Genomic DNA, 20,922 nt, shown 5'->3' with positions numbered 1-20,922 from the left:
TAATGCTCTTACTTATTAAATAACTTTAAATTCCATTTATTTTTGTTTTCTGATAGTGACACCCTTATAGAATTGCTTTCATGAGTGTAGAACAGCATCAGATCAACAAAGAGAAGCCCTGTGTGATTGTGAAGCCAATTCAATATGATGAATCCAACCATGGATTATGCAAATCAGCATTTAAACAGAGGGAACAATGGATGCATTATCAGCCGAGTTGGCATCTTTTGCCAAATCCAAAACTGAACAAAGGGTGGGTTAGAGGCAAAGCAAAGCTGGGATCAGGGTTTGTGTTCTAATGTTTACTTTGCTGATGCAAGCCTTAATAACTTATGCTTTATGTCATAATTCACAGAAGGAAGTGGTTATAAAAAAAAGTCTTGTTTTTAAAAATCAGGACTTTTCATGTCTATTTGCATTGTTTGAATTGTTTTCAGCATTACAGTCTAAAATGGAATCAGTGGAAATCCTAGACATCGTTGACATTAATTGGCCTGCTACCAGTTTCCAGTTAACTCTAGCATGTTAGGGGCACATTCCTTTCACTGTTTAAAATAAAATGCTGTGGATCAGGCTTTGTTGCCAACCTGTGCTACAAGACTCATGTTTTACTGAAATGGGCACGTTTTTGAGCACGAGACCAGTAGCAGTTGTTGAGAAGAGGCCTGCAATACATGGGTGCTGATTGCTATTTCATACTCTGCATTGGATGCAGAGCTCAGCTGCATGCACCAGTGATGCACATTCAAATCCTTCATTTTTCATACTATCTTTTCTTCGATTGTTGAATTTCAGTCCATTTTTAGTCTCCCTTTCTTTGTTGGCTTATTTTTCAAGACCATCTAATTATGCACAGCTAAATAAACTGCCTATCTGAAATCCCCGTGTATCAAGTAACACACTTCTTGCCTTTTCTCAAACAATTTTTGCCAAACATCCCATTTCTTTAAAATACACAGAAATTGAATGTTATGTTTTATTTCCTACTGATTTCGATTATTTTTTCAAGTTTTTGCCAAATTTGTCACTGAGTTGCTGAATGAGTTGAGCTAATTCCCCTGTTGCTTGTGACTTTTCCTCCAGGAGTTCATAACGAAGACTGGAAATGTCCTGTTTGATTTCCTTAAGCTCCCCTGAAATATAAATAAAATGATAGGAAAGTGATTTCTGAAACTTCAGTTGTATCAAAAGTATATAGAAAATACATCTCCTTGAAAAGAAGACACATCACATTAAACGTTGTTAGCTGAAATATCCATATAGATGCAATCTATTGTTTTAACTTTGAAGGGCAGGATTAAGAGCGGTTATTTTATGACTTTAGTCGGATGTCTAGTTTGCAATGCCATTGGGCAAGGCTCCCAAACTTACCCCAAACAATCCATTTCCATTATAAAATCATTTAAAAATACCTCTACAGGAAACAATGAAGAAATTTATATTTTCATGAATTTCAGATTCTATAGGATCATTCTTTGTTGAGTTGACTCTTCTGTGTGTTGCCTATTTTCTTGCAAATGTCAAATGTGATTCATACTCATATATCTTTCCCAGAATAGAGCAGCATTTTCATGCTCAAATGCATGGCTTTATAAATCCAGTATAAATTGTCCCTATTTGTTGATGTTGCATCGTTAAATGGAAGGCTAAAGCAAACACCCAGTCCTTCTTTTACTATGAAGCCTGACAGTGTTTAGAACTACTTGCCTTCATTGACTTCATCATTTCCTCTATCAACCTGTGCTTTCAGGACATATCGCTTTATCAATCGTTTCATAATTCTCTGCAAGATGTTAAAGAAAAAGATTTTAATATACAGTGGACTACAATGATACTTCCAGCTTTCCATGAATGTACATCTACAGACTTGTGAAAGTTTGCCATTTTGACATACTCTTATCAAGTTATGGTTGATAAATACTTGATTATAACTTCTGACGACCCTGATCAACATTCTTTATCTACAATTCAAAGCTGAATTATATGCATGCTCTGACACTCATGGAATATCGCAGCTGAGACGGTTTATTAATATATTCAAACAAGATTTTGTGAGCAAAGTAATCTGTCATCAAACAGCAAGGCTCTACATAAAATTGAGGTAAAAATAATATTTTTGAAGGCTGGATGATGCAGTAGGCTGGAACACATTTTTTCCCTTTGTGACCCAACTTTGAATCTTGCCAGGCTGGAAGACTGAAGATGTTCTCCTACAAGGAGATTCTCTAAGGATCCTATGCGAAATGAGGTTGGACAATCTCAACCAGTATCTCCTGGGCTTAGACAACACTAGACAAAATTGCCCATCATATGGTAAAGATTGACAATTTCACACAGGGTAGAAAAATAGATAGCGTAAGAAATGGAAAACTTCCACGGTGTAGCAAGGAATGGTCTTTTGAATTTGGGCAGAGGAATTGGAAGCTTCCTTCAGATCTGACCTTATTGCACTTGATTTGAGAGTGCTTTTTTGCTGACATAAACAACCAAAATGGAGAAAAAATTTTACATTTCCCAGCAATGATATCTTGATGAGCACAAAAGTTCAAAATTTAAATGATAACGAGGAGCTTAATGAAAGGACCACACCTCATTCCAGGCAAGAAACAGGCCTAAGGCTTGCCCACCTGATAATTGGTGCTATGGATGCACTCAATCACATAATTAGTCACCATATTACTATCACTGATTCTGCGGTAGATACTTGGAGAAATATTTCCGTCTGTCTCGTGTTGAGAAAGGGCAAGAATGCCCTGGAGCATGCTTCCTACAGGCCTCACTGAATTGTGATTAGGAGATTTACTTCTCAAGTTCTTGGCAACTGCCCAAACAACCATATTGAGAAACTGTTCATCTTCTTAGGCAGAGCTTATGGCCCTGAAATTCTGTGGGAGTTCCTCCAGGCTCCGGCCAGAGTTATGGCAGGACACCAGTAGAATCACCGCAGAATTGCAGGGTCTATCTGGGTGAAGCAGTCAAATGATGTTGCGTTATAAGATATAGTTGGAAGCTTTAACATCTCTTGAGAATCAAAAGGTCTTGAGTTCAAACCCCACTGAAATACTTAAATATGAAAAATTGAGCAGACTTTTCAGTGTAGTAGAGGGAGTGCTACACTGTCAGAGCTGACATCCTTTGGATGAGACATTAAATCAAGGCCCGTCTGCCAGTTGTGGTTCAGACAGTTGCTAAAGATCCAATGACAATATTTAAAGAAGTTTGTTCTCCCAGTATCCTAGCTAACATTCTTCAACACCACCAAAACCAGATTAACCAGGCACTCATCTAACTACTGTTTGTGGAATCTCACTTTGCTGCTGCATTTGTCTATACAACAACTGTCACTTCACTTCAAAGTTATTATATGGAACACTTGAGACAATGTGTGATGTAATAAGGCATTAAATACATGCAAGTATTTATTTAAAAACAGGATAAACTCATTATGGCAAATAAAGATCATTTTGTTTTCTTATTCAATTTGTGTGTAAAACAGAAGAGATTGTGCTTTAGATGTTCATAATTAATTCAAAACTAGTGGAGACCTGTAAAACATTTGCTTTGAAATTAGTATCTTTATTGCAACAGTATTTCTTTAAATTCCCATCCAATGTCATTCCATCCTTTCCATGCCAGCCCTCTCATGCCATACCCATCCCATTCCTTTTATTCCTCTCATATCATCCCCATTTCATCCCCCTTTCATCCCCCAACCCACCCCTTCTTTTTTATACAACAACAACTTATAATTATATAGCATCTTTAACATAATAAAATGTTCCAAGGCACTTTACAGGAGCATTATAAAACAAAGTATGATATACCAATTCCTAATTCCACACCTCGCAACCTATCCCCCTCCCTTTTATGCTGTCCCTCCTCCCCCCTTCCATGCCATCCCCCATTCCTGCCACCCTCCTATGCTGTCTCCCCCCCACGTGCTGTCTCCCCATATCCGGTGCCTTCTCCCACCCTCCTTCTCTTGAGTGCTGTCTCCCTCCTCCCATGCCATCCCAACGCTGATGCTGTCGTCTCTCTTTCCCAGCCTACGCCATACCCTAACCCTCATGCCAACCCCTTCGACCCTTCCCCCTCCCATGCCATCCTCTCCATGCTGTCCACCTGTCCCATGATGTCCCTTCCAATGCTGCCACCCTTTCCCATGCTGTCCCCCCACCTCTCTCCTCCCATGCTGCTCCTCCCCATACTGTCCCCCCACTCTTCCATCTCCATCCCCTGCCATGCAGTCTTACCTTTCCCCCCTCCCTCCCATGCTGTCTCCTTCCTCCCATGCCATCTCACCCCTTCCATCCTTTCTCTGCCGTCCTCCCTTGCTCCCCCCATGCCATCCCCTCACTCCTTCCCCTCCTCCCTCACAACCCTCTCCCATGCCATTTCATCCCTGCCCTGCCATCCCCCTACCTCCATCCATCCCTCCCATGCTGCTCGCCCCGATGCTGTCACCCACCCACCCCCTCCTATACTGTCGTCCTCCCTTCGCACTTCCTTGTCGTTCCCTCCCACCCATGTTGTCGACCCCCCCTATACTGTTCCCCGCCGCCCCCAATGCCATCTCCCCCCCCATGCCTTTTCCACCCCAGGCCTTCTCCCACCCCACCATGCTGTCTTCCAAGCCCCTCCCCCTTCATGCCATCTTGCCTCTGTCCCCAAATGCTGTCTCCCCACAAAGCCACCCACCTCCTCCCCTTCTTCCATGTTGCCCTTCTCCCTTCCATGCCATCTCACCCTCCCTGAACCCTTCCCAGGCTGCTCCCAACCCCCTACATCAGGCTCCTCCCATGCTGTTCCCCACATCACCCCCCCTCACTGTTGTCAAGAGCCCAGTAAGTGAGACACCTGTGCCAGACTCTGCCCAACAAATCAAACCAACCAATCAGAAAATGCAGACAGACAAAAACTATTATAGATAATTGGTTTGCATTCTTTTTTACTTAAGCAATGAAATGTGAAATCCAACCTAATGTCTCCCTCTAGAGGAAAGTGTGAGCAATGTAACAAAATTGGGGAAATGTACAAGTAACTAACCTGATATCTTGTTGGATTGCTAATCGGCTTTTTCAGACCACAAGCTTCTGAACCTCTAGGATTAGATTTATAATGGTGACCTGGCTGGAATGGAATTGAATGTAGATTTATTTTGTGATTATGATACTTTGCTGACATAACCAAAGTGATTACATCCAATTAATTGATTTTTGAAATGTAATGAGCTTTGAGATGTCCTTAGTTTTCTTAAAATTTGTCTGAGGGATGTGGGTGTCGCTGGCTAGGCCAGCATTTATTGCCCATCCCTAATTACCCTTGAGAAGGTGGTGGTGAGCTACCTTCTTGAACCGCTGCAGTCCTTGGGGTGTAGGTACACCAATAGTGCTGTTAGGAAGGGAGTTCCAGGATTTTGACCCAGCGACAGTGAAGGAACGGCGATATAGTTCCAAGTCAGGATGGTGTGTGGCTTGGAGGGGAACTTGCAGGTGGGATGTTCCCATGCATCTGCTGCCCTCATCCTTACAGGTGGTAGAGGTCACGAGTTTGGAAGGTGCTGTTGAAGGAGCCTTGGTGAGTTGCTGCAGTATATGGTAAACACTGCTGCCACTGTGTGTCGGTGGTAGAGGGAGTGAATGTTGAAGGTGGTGGATGAGGTGCCAATCAAGTGGGTTGCTTTGTCCTGGATGGTGTCAAGCTTCTTGAGTGTTGTTGGAGCAAATAGAGAGTATTCCATCACACTCCTGACTTGTGCCTTAAAGACGATGGACAGGCATTGGGGAGTCAGGTGAGTTACTCACCGCAGGATTCCTAGCCTCTGACCTGCTCTTGTAGCCACAGCATTTATGTGGCTAGTCCAGTTCAGTTTCTGATCAATGGTAACTCCCCAGGATGTTGATAGTGGGGGATTCAGCAATGCTAATGCCATTGAACGTCAAGGGGACATGGTTAGACTCTCTCTTGTTTGAGATGGTCATTGCCTGGCATTTGTGTGGCACGAATGTTACTTTCCACTTATCAGCCCAAGCCTGGATATTGTCCAGGTCTTTTAACATATGGACATGGGCTGCTTCAGTATTGGAGGAGTCACGAATGGTGAACATTGTGCAATCATCAGCGAGCACCCCCACTTCTGACCTTATGATGGAGGGAAAGTCATTGATGAAGCAGCTGAAGATTGTTGAGCCTAGGATACTACCCTGAGGAGCTCTTCTCGTGATGTCCTGGGACTGAGATGATTGACCTCCAACAACCACAACCATCTTCCTTTGTGCTAGGTATGACACCAACCAACGGAGAGTTTCCACCTGATTCCCATTGACTCTAGTTTTGCTAGGGCTCCTTGATGCCATACTTGGTCAAATGCTATCTTGATGTCAATGGCAATCACTTTCACCTTCCCTTGGGAGTTCAGCTCTTTTGTCCATGTTTGGACCAAGGTTGTAATGAGGTCAGGAGCTGAGTGGCCCTGGCAGAACCCAAATTGAGCATCAATGAGCAGGTTATTCAGAATCACAGAATAATAAGTGCAGAAGAGGCCCTTCGGCCCATCGAATCTGCACCGATGCATTAAAACACCGGACCTGTCTACCTAATCCCATTTGCCAGCACTTGGCCCATAGCCTAGAATGTTATGACATGCCAAGTGCTCATCCAAGTACTTTTTAAAGGATGTGAGGCAACCTGCCTCTACCACCCTCCCAGGCAGGGCATTCCAGACCGTCACCACCCTCTGGGTAAAAAAGTTCTTCCTCAAATCCCCCTTAAACCTCCCGCCCCTCATTTTAAACTTGTGACCCCTCGTAACTGACCCTTCAACTAAGGGGAACAGCTGCTCCCTATCCACCCTGTCCATGCCCCTCATAATCTTGTACACCTCGATCAGGTCACCCCTCAGTCTTCTCTGCTCCAGTGAAAACAACCCAAGCCTATCTAACCTCTCTTCATAGCTTAAATGTTCCATCCCAGGCAACATCCTGGTGAATCGCCTTTGCACCCCCTCCAATGCAATCACATCCTTCCGATAATGTGGCGACCAGAATTGCACACAGTACTCCAGCTGTGGCCTTACCAAAGTTCTGTACAACTCCAACATGACCTCCCTGCTTTTGTAATCTATGCCTCGATTGATAAAGGCAAGTGTCCCATATGCCTTTTTCACCACCCTATTAACCTGCCCTTCTGCCTTCAGAGATTTATGGACAAACACGCCAAGGTCCCATTGTTCCTTCGGAACTTCCCAGTGTCAGGCCATTCATTGAATACTTCCGTGTCACATTACTCCTTCCAAAGTGTATCACCAAACACATTTCAGCGTTAAATTCCATCTGCCACTTTTCTGCCCATTTGACCACCCCGTCTATATCTTCCTGTAATCTAAAACACTCCACCTCACTGTTAACCACTCGGCCAATCTTTGTGTCATCCGCGAACTTACTGATCCTACCCCCCACATAGTCATCTATGTCGTTTATATAAATGACAAACAATAGGGGACCCAGCACAGATCCCTGTGGTAGGCCACTGGACACTGGCTTCCAGTCACTAAAACAGCCGTCTGTCATCACTCTCTGTCTCCTACAGCGAATCCAATTTTGAATCCACCTTATCAAGTTACCTTGTATCCCATGTGCATTTGCTTTCTTGATAAGTCTCCCATTTGGGACCTTGTCAAAGACTTTGCTGAAATCCATGTAAACTACATCAACTGCACTACCCTCATCTACACACCTGGTCACATGCACAAAAAATTCAATCAAATTTGTTAGGCATGACCTCCCTCTGACAAAGCCATGCTGACTATTCCTAATCAAATTTTGCCTCTCCCAGTGGTGATAGATTCTCTCCTTAAGAATTTTCTCCAATAGTTTCCCTACCACTGACTGGTCTGTAGTTCCCTGGCTTATCTCTACAACCTTTCTTAAATAGTGGGACCACATTGGCTGTTCGCCAGTCCTCTGCAACCTCCCCCGTGGCCAGAGAGGAATTAAAAATTTGTGTCAGAGCCCCTGCAATCTCCACCCTCGCCTCCCACAGCATCCCGGGACACAAATCGTCCAGACCTGGAGATTTGTCCACTTTTAAGCCTTCCAAAACCTCCAATACCTTGTCACTCCCTATGACAATTTGCTCAAGAACCTCACAGTCTCTCTCTCTAAGTTCCATATCTACATCCTCATTCTCTTGGGTGAAGAGTGATGTGAAGTATTGGTTCAACACCCTACCAATGTCCTCTGGCTCCACCCACAAATTTCCCCTTGGTCCCGAATGGGTCCTACTCTTTCCCTGGTTATCCTCTTCCCACTGATATACTTATAGAATATCTTGGGATTTTCCCTACTTTTACCAGCCAGAGCTTTCTCATATCCCCTCTTTGCTCTCCTAATTGCTTTCTTAAGCTCCATCTTACACTTTCTGTACTCCACTAATGCTTCCATTGATTTTCTCTCCTTGTATTTGCTGAAAGCCTCTCTTTTCCTTCTCATCGTACCCTAAATGTTTCTGATCATCCATGGTTCTCTGGGCTTGTTGCTCCTCCCTATTACCCTAGAAGGAACATGTTGGGCCTGTACCCTCCCCATTTCCTTTTTGAATGCCCCCCACTGCTCTTCTGTAGATTTCCCGACAAGTAACTCTTTCCAGTCTACTTTGGCCAGATCCTGCCTTATTTTACTAAAATTCGCTCTCCCCCAATCCAAAACCTTTTTTTGCAACTTGTCTATTTCTTTCTCCATAACAAACTTAAATTGTACCATGTTGTGGTCACTATCAGCAAAATGTTCCCCACCAGCACATCAACCACCTGTCCGGCTTCATTCCCCAGAATTAGGTCTGGCACTGCACCCTCCCTTGTTGGATCCTCTACTGTTTCGGGAAAATTTTCATTTGCTGTAAAATGTAAAAATGTAATTGGCAAGACAAATGTGAAATGGAAGGGTTGTGAGGCAACTCATGATTGTAATGAAGTAAACGGACCTCCTTTGCACTGTTTGTATTTTTTTACTTGGTGCTTTTTGAAACTGGTAATGTAATTTTTACAGATTTTATGAATAAAGTATATTTTGGAAAAAAAAAATCCTCTACATATTGAGCTAAAAAGTTCTCCTGTATACATTTTAAGAACTCCACTCCATCTAAGCCCGTAACACGATGACTATCCCAATTAATGTTGGGAAAGTTGAAATCACCTAATATAATTGCCCTATTATTTTTACACACCTCTGCAAATTGCGCACATATTTGCTCCTCAATTTCCCGCTGACTATCTGGGGGTCTATAATAAACACCCAGCAATGTGGCTGTCCCTTTTTTATTCCTAAACTCTACCCATAAAGCTTCATTTGATATAAAAACAAGAAATGCTGGAACCACTCAGCAGGTCTGGCAGCATCTGTGGAAAGAGAAGCAGAGTTAACTTTTTGGGTCAGTGACCCTTCTTCGGAACTGACAAATATTAGAAATGTCACAGGTTATAAGCAAGTGAGGTGGGGGTGGGGCAAGAGATAACAAAGGAGAAATAAAAACAAGAAATGCTGGAACCACTCAGCAGGTCTGGCAGCATCTGTGAAAAGAGAAGCAGAGTTAACGTTTCGGGTCAGTGACTCTTCTTCGGAACTGACAAATATTAGAAAAGTCACAGGTTATAAGTAGGTGAGGTGGGGGTGGGGCAAGAGATAACAAAGGAGGTCGAGATTGGACCAGGCCACATAGCTGACCAAAAGGTCACGGAGCAAAGGAAAACAATATGTTAATGGTGTGTTGAAAGACAAAGCATTAGTACAGATTAGGTGTAAATACACTGAATATTGAACAGCAGCAAGTGCAAACCTGAAAAAAACAGTGGGTAAGCAAACTGAACAAACTAAGATGAAATGAAATAAATGCAAAAAAAATAGATTGTAAAAAATGTAAAAAAGAATGTAAAAAAAAGGAAGAAAAAATAACTAAAAATGAAAGTAAAATGGGGGGCTGTCATGCTCTGAAATTATTGAACTCAATGTTCAGTCCGGCAGGCTGTAGTGTGCCGAATCGGTAGATGAGATGCTGTTCCTCGAGCTTGCGTTGATGTTCACTGGAACACTGCAGCAATCCCAGGACAGAGATGTGAGCATGAGAGCAGGGGGGAGTGTTGAAATGGCAAGCAACTGAAAGCTCAGGGCCCTGCTTGCGGACTGAGCAGAGATGTTTCGCAAAGCGGTCACCCAGTCTGCGCTTGGTCTCCCCAATGTAGAGGAGACCACACTGTGAGCAGCGAATACAGTATACTACATTGAAAGAAGTACAGGTAAATCGCTGCTTCACCTGAAAGGAGTGTTTGGGGCCTGGGATAATGAGGAGAGAGGAGGTAAATGGGCAGGTATTACACCTCCTGCGATTGCAGGGGAAGGTGCCATGGGACGGGGACGAGGTGGTGGGGGTAATGAAGGAGTGGACCAGGGTGTCGCGGAGGGAACGATCCCTTCGGAATGCTGACAGGGGAAGGGAGGGGAAGATGCGACTGGTAGTGGCATCACGCTGGAGGTGGCGGAAATGGCGGAGGATGATCCTTTGGATATGCAGGCTGATGGGGTGAAAAGTGAGGACAAGGGGAACCCTGTCACGGTTCTGGGAGGGAGGGGAAGGGGTGAGGGTAGAGGTGCGGGGAATGGGCCGGACACGGTTGAGGGCCCTGTCAACCACAGTGGGGGGAAATCCTCGGTTGAGGAAAAAGGAGGTCATATCAGAAGCACCGTCATAACAAAGGAGAAGGTGTATATTGGACAAGGCCACATAGCTGACCAAAAGGTCATGGAGCAAAGGCAAACAATATGTTAATGGTGTGTTGAAAGACAAAGCATTAGTACATATAAGGTGTTAACAGACTGAATATTAAACAGCAGCAAGTGCAAACATGAAAAAAAACAGTGGGTAAGCAAACTGAACAAACTAAGATGAAATGAAATAAATGCAAAAAAAAAGATTGTAAAAAATGTAATAAGAAAAAAGAAAAAATGACTAAAAACAAAAGTAAAATGGGGGGCTGTCATGCTCTGAAATTATTGAACTCAATGTTCAGTACAGCAGGCTGTAGTGTGCGTAATCGGTAGATGAGATGCTGTTCTTCGAGCTTGCGTTGATGTTCACTGGAACACTGCAGCAATCCCAGGACAGAGATGTGAGCATGAGAGCAGGGGGGAGTGTTGAAATGGCAAGCAACCGGAAGCTCAGGGTCCTGCTTGCGGACTGAGCGGAGGTGTTCCGCAAAGCGGGACACCAAGTCTGCGCTTGGTCTCCCCAGTGTAGAGGAGACCACACTGTGAGCAGTGAATACAGTATACTACATTGAAAGAAGTACAAGTAAATCGCTGCTTCACCTGAAAGGAGTGATTGGGGCCTGGGATAGTGAGGAGAGGAGGTAAATGGGCAGGTATTACACCTCCTGCGATTGCAGGGGAAGGTGCCATGGGACGGGGACGAGGTGGTGGGCTAATGGAGGAGTGGACCAGGGTGTCGCGAAGGGAATGATCCCTTCGGAATGCTGACAGGGGAAGGGAGGGGAAGATGCGTTTGGTAGTGGCATCACGCTGGAGGTGGCGGAAATGGCGGAGGATGATCCTTTGGATATGGAGGCTGATGGGGTGGAAAGTGAGGACAAGTGGAACCCTGTCATGGTTCTGGGAGGGAGGGGAAGGGTTGAGGGTAGAGGTGCGGGAAATGGGCCGGACACGGTTGAGGGCCCAGTCAACAACAGTGGGGGGGAATCCTTGGTTGAGGATAAAGGAGGTCATATCAGAAGCACCGTCATGGAAGGTAGCATCATCAGAGCAGATGTGTCGGAGACGGAGAAACTGGGAGAATGGAATGGAGTCCTTACAGGAGGTAGAGTGTGAAGAAGTGTAGTCGAGGTAGCTGTGGGAGTTGGTGAGCTTATAATGGATATTAGGAGACAACCTATCCCCAGAGATGGAGACAGAGAAGTCGAGGAAGGGAAGGGATGTGTCGGAGATGGACCATGTAAAGGTGAGAGAAGGGTGGAAATTAGAAGAAAAGTTGATAAAATTTTCCAGTTCGGGGCGGGAGCAGGAAACGGCACCGATACAGTCATCAATGTACCGGAAAAAGAGTTGGGGGAGGGGGCCTGAGTAGGACTGGAACAAAAATGCTCGACATATCCCACAAAAAGACAGGCATAACGAGGACCCATGCGGGTACCATTAGTGACACCTTTTACTTGAAGGAAGTGCGTGGAGTTGAAGGAGAAGTTGTTCAATGTGAGAACAAGTTCAGCCAGACGGAGGAGGGTGGTGGTGAATGGGGACTGGTTTGGCTTATTTTCCAGGAAGAAGTGGAGAGCCCTCAAACCATTCTGGTGGGGGATGGAGGTGTAGAGCGATTGGACGTCCATAGTGAAGAGGAGGTGGTTGGGACCAGGAAACTGGAAATTGTCAAAATGACGTAGGGCGTCAGAAGAGTCACGGATGTAGGTGGAAAGAGACTGGACCAGCGGAGAAAAGATAGAGTCAAGATAGGAAGAAATAAGTTCAGTGGGGCAGGAGCAGGCTGACACAATGGGTCTGCCGGGACAGTCCCGTTTGTGGATTTTGGGTAGGAAGTAGAAGCGGGCTGTCCGGGGTTGCGGGACTATGAGGTTGGAAGCTGTAGTGGGAAGATCTCCAGAGGAGATGAGGTCAGTGACAGTCCTTTGGACGGTGGCTTGATGTTCGGTGGTGGGGTCATGGTCCAGAGGGAGGTAGGAAGAAGTGTCTGTGAGTTGGCGTTGAGCTTCTGCAAGGTAGAGGTTGGTACGCCACACAACAACAGCACCACCCTTGTCTGCAGGTTTGATGACCATGTCGGGGTTAGACCTGAGAGAACGGAGTGCCTCAAGTTCAGAGGGGGACAGGTTAGAGTGAGTGAGGGGGGCAGAGAAATTGAGATGACCAATGTCTTGCCGACAGTTTTCAATGAAGAGATCAAGAATGGGTAAGAGGCCAGGGGGAGGGGTCCAGGTAGAGGGAGAATGCTAGAGGCGGGTGAATGGGTCCGCTGGTCGGGGAGAGGACTCCTGGTCAAAGAAGTGAGCCCGGAGGCGACGGGCTTCATTTGATGCCCCCTCCAAGATATCATCTCTCCTTACTGCAGTAACTGACTCCTTAACTAATACTGGAATGCCCCCTACTCTTTTACCCCCTCCTCTGTCTCGCCTGAAGATTCTATATCCCGGGATATTGAGCTGCCAATCCTGCCCCTCCCTCAACCATGTCTCCGTGATGGCTACTATATCACAATTCCACGTGTCAATCATTGCCCTTAACTCATCCGTTTTACCTGCAATACTCCTGGCATTAAAGTAGAGGCCTTCCATCCTGGTCTTTCTCCCTTGAAACTTTCTTCCGCTGTATTCTCTCTGACTTGTTCGCTTTCCTGTGTTTAGCTGTGTCTCTATTCTGCTCGGAGTCTTCATCCCCTCCCCCTGCCAAATTAGTTTAAACTCCTCCCAACAGCACTAGCAAACCCGCCAGCAAGGATGTTAGTCCCCCTCTGGTTCAGATGTAGACCGTCCCGCTTGTACAGGTCCCACCTTCCCCAGAAACGGTCCCAGTGGTCCAGGAATCTAAAACCCTCCCTCCTGCACCAACTCTTAAGCCACACTGAGCAAGTGCTGCTTGATAGCACTGTTAACAACCCCTTCCATCACTTTGCTGATGACCGGGAGTAGACTGATAGGGCGGTAATTGGCCGGGTTGGATTTGTCCTGTTTTCTCTGCACAAGACGTACGTGGGCAATTTTCTGCATTTCCAGGTAGATGCCAGTGTTGTAGCTGTACTGGAACAGCTTGGCTAGGGGCATGGCTAGTTCTGGAGCACAAATCTTCAGTACTATTGCCAGACTATTGTCAGGGCCCATAACCTTTGTAGGATCCAGTGCCTTCACCCGTTTCTTGATATCACGTGGAGTGACTCGGATTGGTTAAAGACTAACATCTGCGATGCTGGGGACCTCAGGAAGAGGCCGAGATGAATCATCCACTCGGCACTTCTGGCTGAAGATGGATGCAAATGCTTCAACCTTGTCTTTCACACTGATGTGCTGGGCTCCCCCATCGGCGAGGATGGGGATATTTGTGGAGCCACCTCCTCCCGTCAGTTGTTTAATTGTCCACCACCATTCAGGAATGGATGTAGCAGATTGCAGAGCTTAGATCTGATCTGTTGGTTGTGGGTTAGTTTACCCGTGTCTATTACATGCTGCTTCCCCTGTTTGGCATGCAAGTAGTCCTGTGTTGTAGCTGCACCAGGCTGACACCTCATTTTTAGGTATGCCTGGTGCTGCTCCTGGCATGCCCTCCTGCACTCTTCATTGAACCAGAGTTGGTCCCCTGGCTTGATGGTAATGGTAGAGTGGGGGATATGCCAGGCCATGAGGTTACAGATTGTGGTTGAGTACAATTCTGCTGCTGCTGATGGCCCACAATGCCTCATGGATGCCCGGTTTTGAGTTGCTAGATCTGTTTGAAATCTATCCCATTTAGCACGATGGTGGTGCCACATAACACGGTGGTGGGTATGCTCAGTGTTTAGGGGGAGGCAGTGGTGTAGTGGTAATGTCACTAGACTAGTAATCCAGAGCCCAGGCTAATGCTATTGGGACATGTGTTTGATTCCCACCACGGCAGATGGTGAAATTTGATTTCAATTAATAAATCCGGAATTAAAAGTTAGTCTAATGGTGACCATTAAAGCATTGTCAATTGTTTTTAAAGCCCATCTGGTTCACTAATGTCCTTTAGGGAAGGAAATCTGCCGTCTTTACCTGGTTTGGCCTACATGGGATTCCAAACCCACAGCAATGTGGTTGACTCATAAAATATGCCCTCTGAAATGACCTAGCAATCCACTCAGTTCCAAGGCAATTTAGGGACGGGCAATATTTGCTGGCCTAGCCAGTGATGCCCACATCCCACAAAATGAATAAAAAAGATGGATCTGCAACAGGTAGATTGGTGAGGACAAGGTAAAGTAGGTTTTTCCCTCTTGTTGGTTCCTTCACTACCTGCCGTAGACCCAGTCTAGCAGCTATGTCCTTGAGGACTCGGCCAGCCCGGTCAGTAGTGGTGGTACTGAGCTACTCTTGGTGATGGGCATTGAGGTCCCCCACACAGATTACATTTTGTGCCCTTGCTACCCTCAGTGCTTCTTCTAATTTGTGTTCAACATGGAAAAGCACTGATTCATCAGCCGAGGGGGGTGGTAGGTGGTTATCAGCAGGAGGTTTTTTTGCCCATGTTTGACCTGATATCATGAGACTTCATGGGGTCCAGTCAATGTTGAGGATTGCCAAGGCAACTCCCTCCCATCAGTATATCACTGTGCCGCTACCTCCGGTGGGTCTGTCCTGCCAGTGGGACAGGACATACCCAGGAATGGTGATGGTGGTATCTGGGACATTGTCTGCAAGGTGTGATTCCCTGAGTATGACTATGTCAGGTTGTTGCTTGACTAGTCTGTAGGACAGCTCTCCGAATTTTGCCACAAGATGTTAGTAAGGAGAACTTTGCAGGGCCAACAGGGCTGGGTTTGCTGTTGTCGTTTCCAGTGCCTAAGTCAATGCCGGGCAGTCCATCAGGTTTCATTTCTCCTCTTAGATTTTGTAGCAGTTTGATACAACTGAGTGGCTTACTAGGCCATTTCAGAGGGCAGTTAAGAGTCTATGGGTCTGGAGTCACATGTTGGCCAGACCAGGTAAGGATAACAGAAGACATTAGTGAACCAGATGGGTTTTTACAACAATCGACAATGGTTTCATGATCACCGCTAGACTAGCCTTTTAATTCCAAATTTATCAATTGAATTCAAATTCCATCATCTGCCATGATGGGATTTGAACCCATGTCCCCAGAGCATTAGCCTGGGGCTCTAGGTTACTAGTCTAGTGACATTACCACTACACCACTGCCTCCCCCTAATCACCCTTAGTGGCATGATAAGGCACCATAAAAATACAAGTTCTGCATAATTTACTTGGAACAGAAAACTGAAAATAGGGTTGGAATTAAAATATTACTTTGTAAAATATTACTTTGAACAACAACAATTTCTATTTGTGATAAGGAGACAGTTTAAAAAGCACACAATTTAATATTTTCAAATGCATAAGAATTGCAGACATTACCTTAGAATTCAGCATGCCCATTTCAAGGTCTCCCTCAGATTTTTGCACCTTGGATTTGCACAAATTTATAAGGCAGGTTTTTATTTTTATTATTAAGTAGTAAACTGATTTTGGGCTCGGCACAAGGTTAAATGGAGCAGGCAAGGTTCTCCCTTCATCAAAGTAAGATAGCCAGAGCTTAGCTCGAGCAAATTTCCACTCAACATCTGCATCCTCCTGTGCGAATAAAAAATGGCAGGTTGATCAATACACTGCAGTTAGACTGTAGGCGATATAGTGAATTGGCTGTAAAGCGTCTTATTTCTCAACCTTACTATAACTAGGTAAGCTCTAGCTCTTGTTATGATGAATAAACAGTGCATAATATAATAACCGGCTATATATATTCATCTTGTTTTCACACTTCTTTCATTTAGTACCAGAATAATACATTGCTTATAGCCATACTGCCAAGTTTATTTTTGCTTCAATGTACCACATATAATGCAATTCATAATTATGTAATACAACTGTGTATAATTCTACCTCAACAGAATGATACTCTCAGGAACATTAGCAAAAATAATAATGTTTTATTGAGGGAATCATGGTATGTGAAGCTAGTTTTAAAAAATTGTACTAGTGTTGCTAATTGTATAAGGTAATGAAAGGATCCTCTCTTTGACACAAATTACCAAATGAAAGATTTGCATTGTTCCTATGTCATAAGCTAATTTATTTCTTCACTTCACCTCTTACCTTAAATATTGATTGAATCATTGCTTCTGCACCCTATTTTTGTTGTACAATTTGGCTAGTTCTCCGATTCTTCAAGTGAGATTGACAAGTACATTAAACAGCTAGTGTGCACCATGAACCTTTCTAATAATGGTGGCTTGAAGATCTGGTTCACATTAATGTTTGCAATCATAAAGATGTTGCTATTTATAAGTGTTTCTGATGTTCCCTTTCAGTATGTTCCACCTCAATAGGGCCTTGTGTCCCAAAGTTTGAGAAGGACTGAGTTAAATCATACAGATTATTAATTTATTGAAATTGATCAATAGCAAGACCTCTACTGAGCAGCAGACTCAGTGATGTGTGAGCTGCTCTTTTTAATTCCTTCAACTACTTAACTGGGAAAAAATAGTGACCATTTTAAAGCAGTTAAACAGTGGATTGAATTTGGGAGCCAAGTGAAAATAGTGTTCTCAAAACAAAGAGTGCTTTGTGTGCAGGGACCTTCAGTTATGGCATTATCATCATGGAACATAAGTACTAAACCAGTTAAAAAAATTCTGGCTGTATGAAGGCAGGAAGGACATCATTACCATCTGATCTGACAAATTTGTGAATTAAACTTCAGTTGCAACTCAGGATAATTATATTGCAGCAAATAGTTTTCAGTAGTGTGTATAACAGTTGCAAAAGATGCATATATTAATTAATTTGAAGCTCAACATACAGTAACTTGAAGGCTTTTCTTTTAATAAAATTCTGATTTATTCTATCAAGAATGATAAGTTTATTCAGGCAAAGTGATTACTGTTCAGCGTTCAAATACAGGGAGACAACAGCTAACAACTATAAAGTTAGGGACTGACAAAAAAGTAAGGAAGAGCTTTTTTTTTTAACACACATATAAGAAAAGATTTGTCATAATTTACCAGGGAAGCAAATTAAATGAATAATGTGGATGGACTCAAAAAACAACAATGTATTTCTGAACAGGAAAGGGATCGAAAGGTATGGTTGGTTGAAAGTAGGCAAGGGAGATACCCATCAGAAAGACACAGGCTTGTTGGCCTTTGCAACATTTTCTTTCCTCCTCCTCATCTTGATAGTGTGGTTTCTTACTAGACCACACTTCCATGAGTGCTGGCCATCTGGAATTTCACTCAGGTTTTATTCTTCATATGTGAACTCAACAGTAAGTCTTGCAGGCTATTCCACCATTGGAATATTATTGACAAGACTGATCCTCAACTCACCAATATTCACATATGCACTGTTTCGAATATGTGTCACTGGATAATCAGGGGAAACAGAAACTCTGGGGTATTTTAAGTGCTTTTACGCTGGTATTTGTTTAATATGGTTCATGGGAGATCTGTGCATGCATTTATTCCACCATTCTACTGTTGGAATAGAAGAACCACATTTAATAGTATCAACTTTGGAGCTGATACATGGATGCCAGGCTCCCATGATTCAAGCAAAAAAAAAAGCAGCAGTGTAAAATCTCTGTATTTCACTCCTTAAGCCATAAGCATCAAGGCCAGTATTAGCATCTCTACTGCTACCTCCAGGTGTGATCAGCTACATCAACATAGGCTGGCAATCAAACCTGGGATGTTCTAGTCTGGATCAGTCACATATTGCCTTTGTGAAAAGATTTCCTAAAAATCTATAAGTTGTCTTTGGTCAGTCTCTTTTCTGGATGGAGCCTCAATTTTCTAAATAGTATTTGATAATTATGATGAAAGGTTTTCTCTTCCTTTTTTTAAAGATACTGAACTGACCTGCTGTGTATTCCCATCATTTTCTATGCAAGCGGGGAAAGAACTGGTATGATGCTTATGGAAATTTATTGCTTCAGTTATCTTTTATATATCTTTGAACATATGCATACTGTTACTTAAATTAAATTTTTAAATCATCCCATAACTTTTTTAAAGGGAAAAGCACTAAACCATACCTCAATTTCTTGATATGAGCTGTTGATCATGGCTATTAGCATATTAAGCAGCACCACCACCATCGTAACATTGTACACCCCATACAGAATGTACCCTATGTTCTCAATGAACTTGTGATCGTACTTGAGAACAACAGATATCACTTCTGACAAGCCAAATATCGACCAGAATAAGGTTTTGAAACTCTCTTCAACGCTAAAAGAATGAAAGAGAATTCTGAACAGATGATTCAGTATTAATAACTGAAAACATTTCAAACACTGTTGTACAGCTTTCAGGAAAATATATCTTCTGTCTTTAAAAGCATGGTTGACTGTTATATTACATTTTTTAACACAAGAACTAGATGTCACAATTTGAAAAGAAGCATAATCTGTGGCATTTCGTTAGACATCAGAGCACAACCATTTTTGTGAATGAAATGTTAAACTATAAAGTATATATTTATTGTTCTAACAATGGCAATGTGTGAAAAATTGTGCAATATTGAAAAAGAGCAGTCAGTTACATCATTACAGTATTACATGGGCATTTGAATGTCTTTAGGCTTCTGTATTAAATGGGAATGAAAACCCCTGGAGCTGACACTCCAGTGTAAGTACTGGGATGTGGCCATCTAAGGCTTCTGGCACTGACACTGCCAAGGACTGAAGGGTTGGGGAGAGATCTTTTAGTTTTAACACCTTGGGCGATGCCCATGTAAACTAAGGGTGCATCTTGTTCATCAACCTGCTGAAGGAGACCAAGTCCCAGAGGAGTGAGCAGACCTGGATTCCTGGGTGGAACACACAGAATGCTTGGTTTCACGCAGCCTACTGGCCTACCAATTCAACACCATGCTGAGGGAGCAGAAATACCAAGCTTAGAATCTCCATGCCCTCCTATGTATTTGGGGTGGATAGAGGCTCTGTACCTTAGAGGGCCAGTCAGAAACTCAGACAGAAAGCTGGGATCCAGCATAATTAGGTCCTGCCTAATTTGTGGGACTTTGGTTGCTGTCCTGCTGTAGTTATATGATTATTTCAACCCCACTGTGTTTAATATTCATTCTGATATTGACAGTAACATTACCCCACTTCGTCCCTGTCTCAGCTCATCTGCTGATCTGCTCATTCATGCCTTCGTTACCTCTAGATTTGACTATTCCAATGCACTCCTGGCTGGTGTCCCACATGCTATTCTTCGTAAACTTGAGGTCATCAAACATTCTGCTGCCCAGGTCTTAACTCGCCCCAGGTCCTGTTCCCCCATCACCCCTATGCCCGCTGACCTGCATTGGCTCCCGGTCAAGCAACATCTTGATTTTAAAATTCTCATCCTTGTGTTCAAATCCATGCATGGCCTCGCCCCTCCCTATCTGCATAATCTCCTCCAGCCCCACCACCCTCCAAGATAGCTGCGCTCCTCTAATTCTGGCCTCTTGTGCATCTCTGATTTTAATTACCCCACCATTCAGTTGCCTAGGCCCCAAGTTCTGAAATACCCTTACAACACCTCACTTTCATCCTTTAAGACTCTATGTAAAACCTGCCTCTTTGACTAAGCTTTTGGTCTTCTGACCTAATATCGCCTTATGTGGCTTGGTATCATATTTTATTTTATAATGCTCCTGTGAAGGGCTTTGGGACATTTTATTGTTAAAAGTGCTATATAAATATAACTTCTTCTTGTTGTTGTCTCAAGTATTCCAATCTAACGGTTAATCCTAGTGTCATCCGCAGAGTTTCAGAAAGGGGGAAATTAAACTAGATAATTTTATTTTAGATAAGATTCATCATAATTGCAGTGCTGGTTTCCAACCCCTGGACTGCTTTTTAAACTCATTATTTCCCCCACTCCCCACCCCAAACCTTCACTGCCCCAATCATCTACATTTAATCAACCTTAAACCGTTATTAATTTTTTGGTGAGGGAAGAAGTCCACCAACTTTCAGCAGCTAAAGAAATGGGTAATTTGAAATTTGTGCTGTTAAAATGAATAGAAGGTACAATTTTGGTATTTATAATAAACATTTAAATTCAGTTAGCAATGAAAAACAGTATTATATTCCTGTTAGTGATTGAGCAGTCATGCATTTTTTTTAAAAG

The 20,922-nt window shown here is 43.6% G+C and overlaps 1 protein-coding gene across 2 annotated transcripts in view; it reads right to left on the bottom strand.

Moving 5' to 3' along the window:
- Nucleotides 1-996: 996 nt before the first annotated feature.
- The window catches only part of LOC137375625 (short transient receptor potential channel 7), a 175,660-nt gene continuing 155,734 nt past the window's right edge, over nucleotides 997-20,922 (bottom strand). Inside the window, exons 7-13 of one of the 2 annotated variants that reach the window (XM_068043009.1) lie at nucleotides 18,834-19,029; nucleotides 16,157-16,372; nucleotides 7,166-7,189; nucleotides 6,895-6,910; nucleotides 5,047-5,093; nucleotides 1,708-1,783; nucleotides 997-1,133 (exon numbers count right to left, since the gene is read on the bottom strand). In XM_068043009.1, coding sequence (XP_067899110.1) covers nucleotides 997-1,133; nucleotides 1,708-1,783; nucleotides 5,047-5,093; nucleotides 6,895-6,910; nucleotides 7,166-7,189; nucleotides 16,157-16,372; nucleotides 18,834-19,029 — 712 coding nt within the window. Of the gene's footprint in view, nucleotides 1,134-1,707; nucleotides 1,784-5,046; nucleotides 5,131-6,894; nucleotides 6,911-7,165; nucleotides 7,190-16,156; nucleotides 16,373-18,833; nucleotides 19,030-20,922 lie in introns of both variants that reach the window. The other variant, XM_068043008.1, reaches the window with a different exon arrangement.

Source organism: Heterodontus francisci, chromosome 12, assembly GCF_036365525.1.
Source record: "Heterodontus francisci isolate sHetFra1 chromosome 12, sHetFra1.hap1, whole genome shotgun sequence".
Lineage (NCBI taxonomy): Eukaryota > Metazoa > Chordata > Chondrichthyes > Heterodontiformes > Heterodontidae > Heterodontus > Heterodontus francisci.
This window is presented reverse-complemented; position numbering and strand designations above follow the sequence as displayed.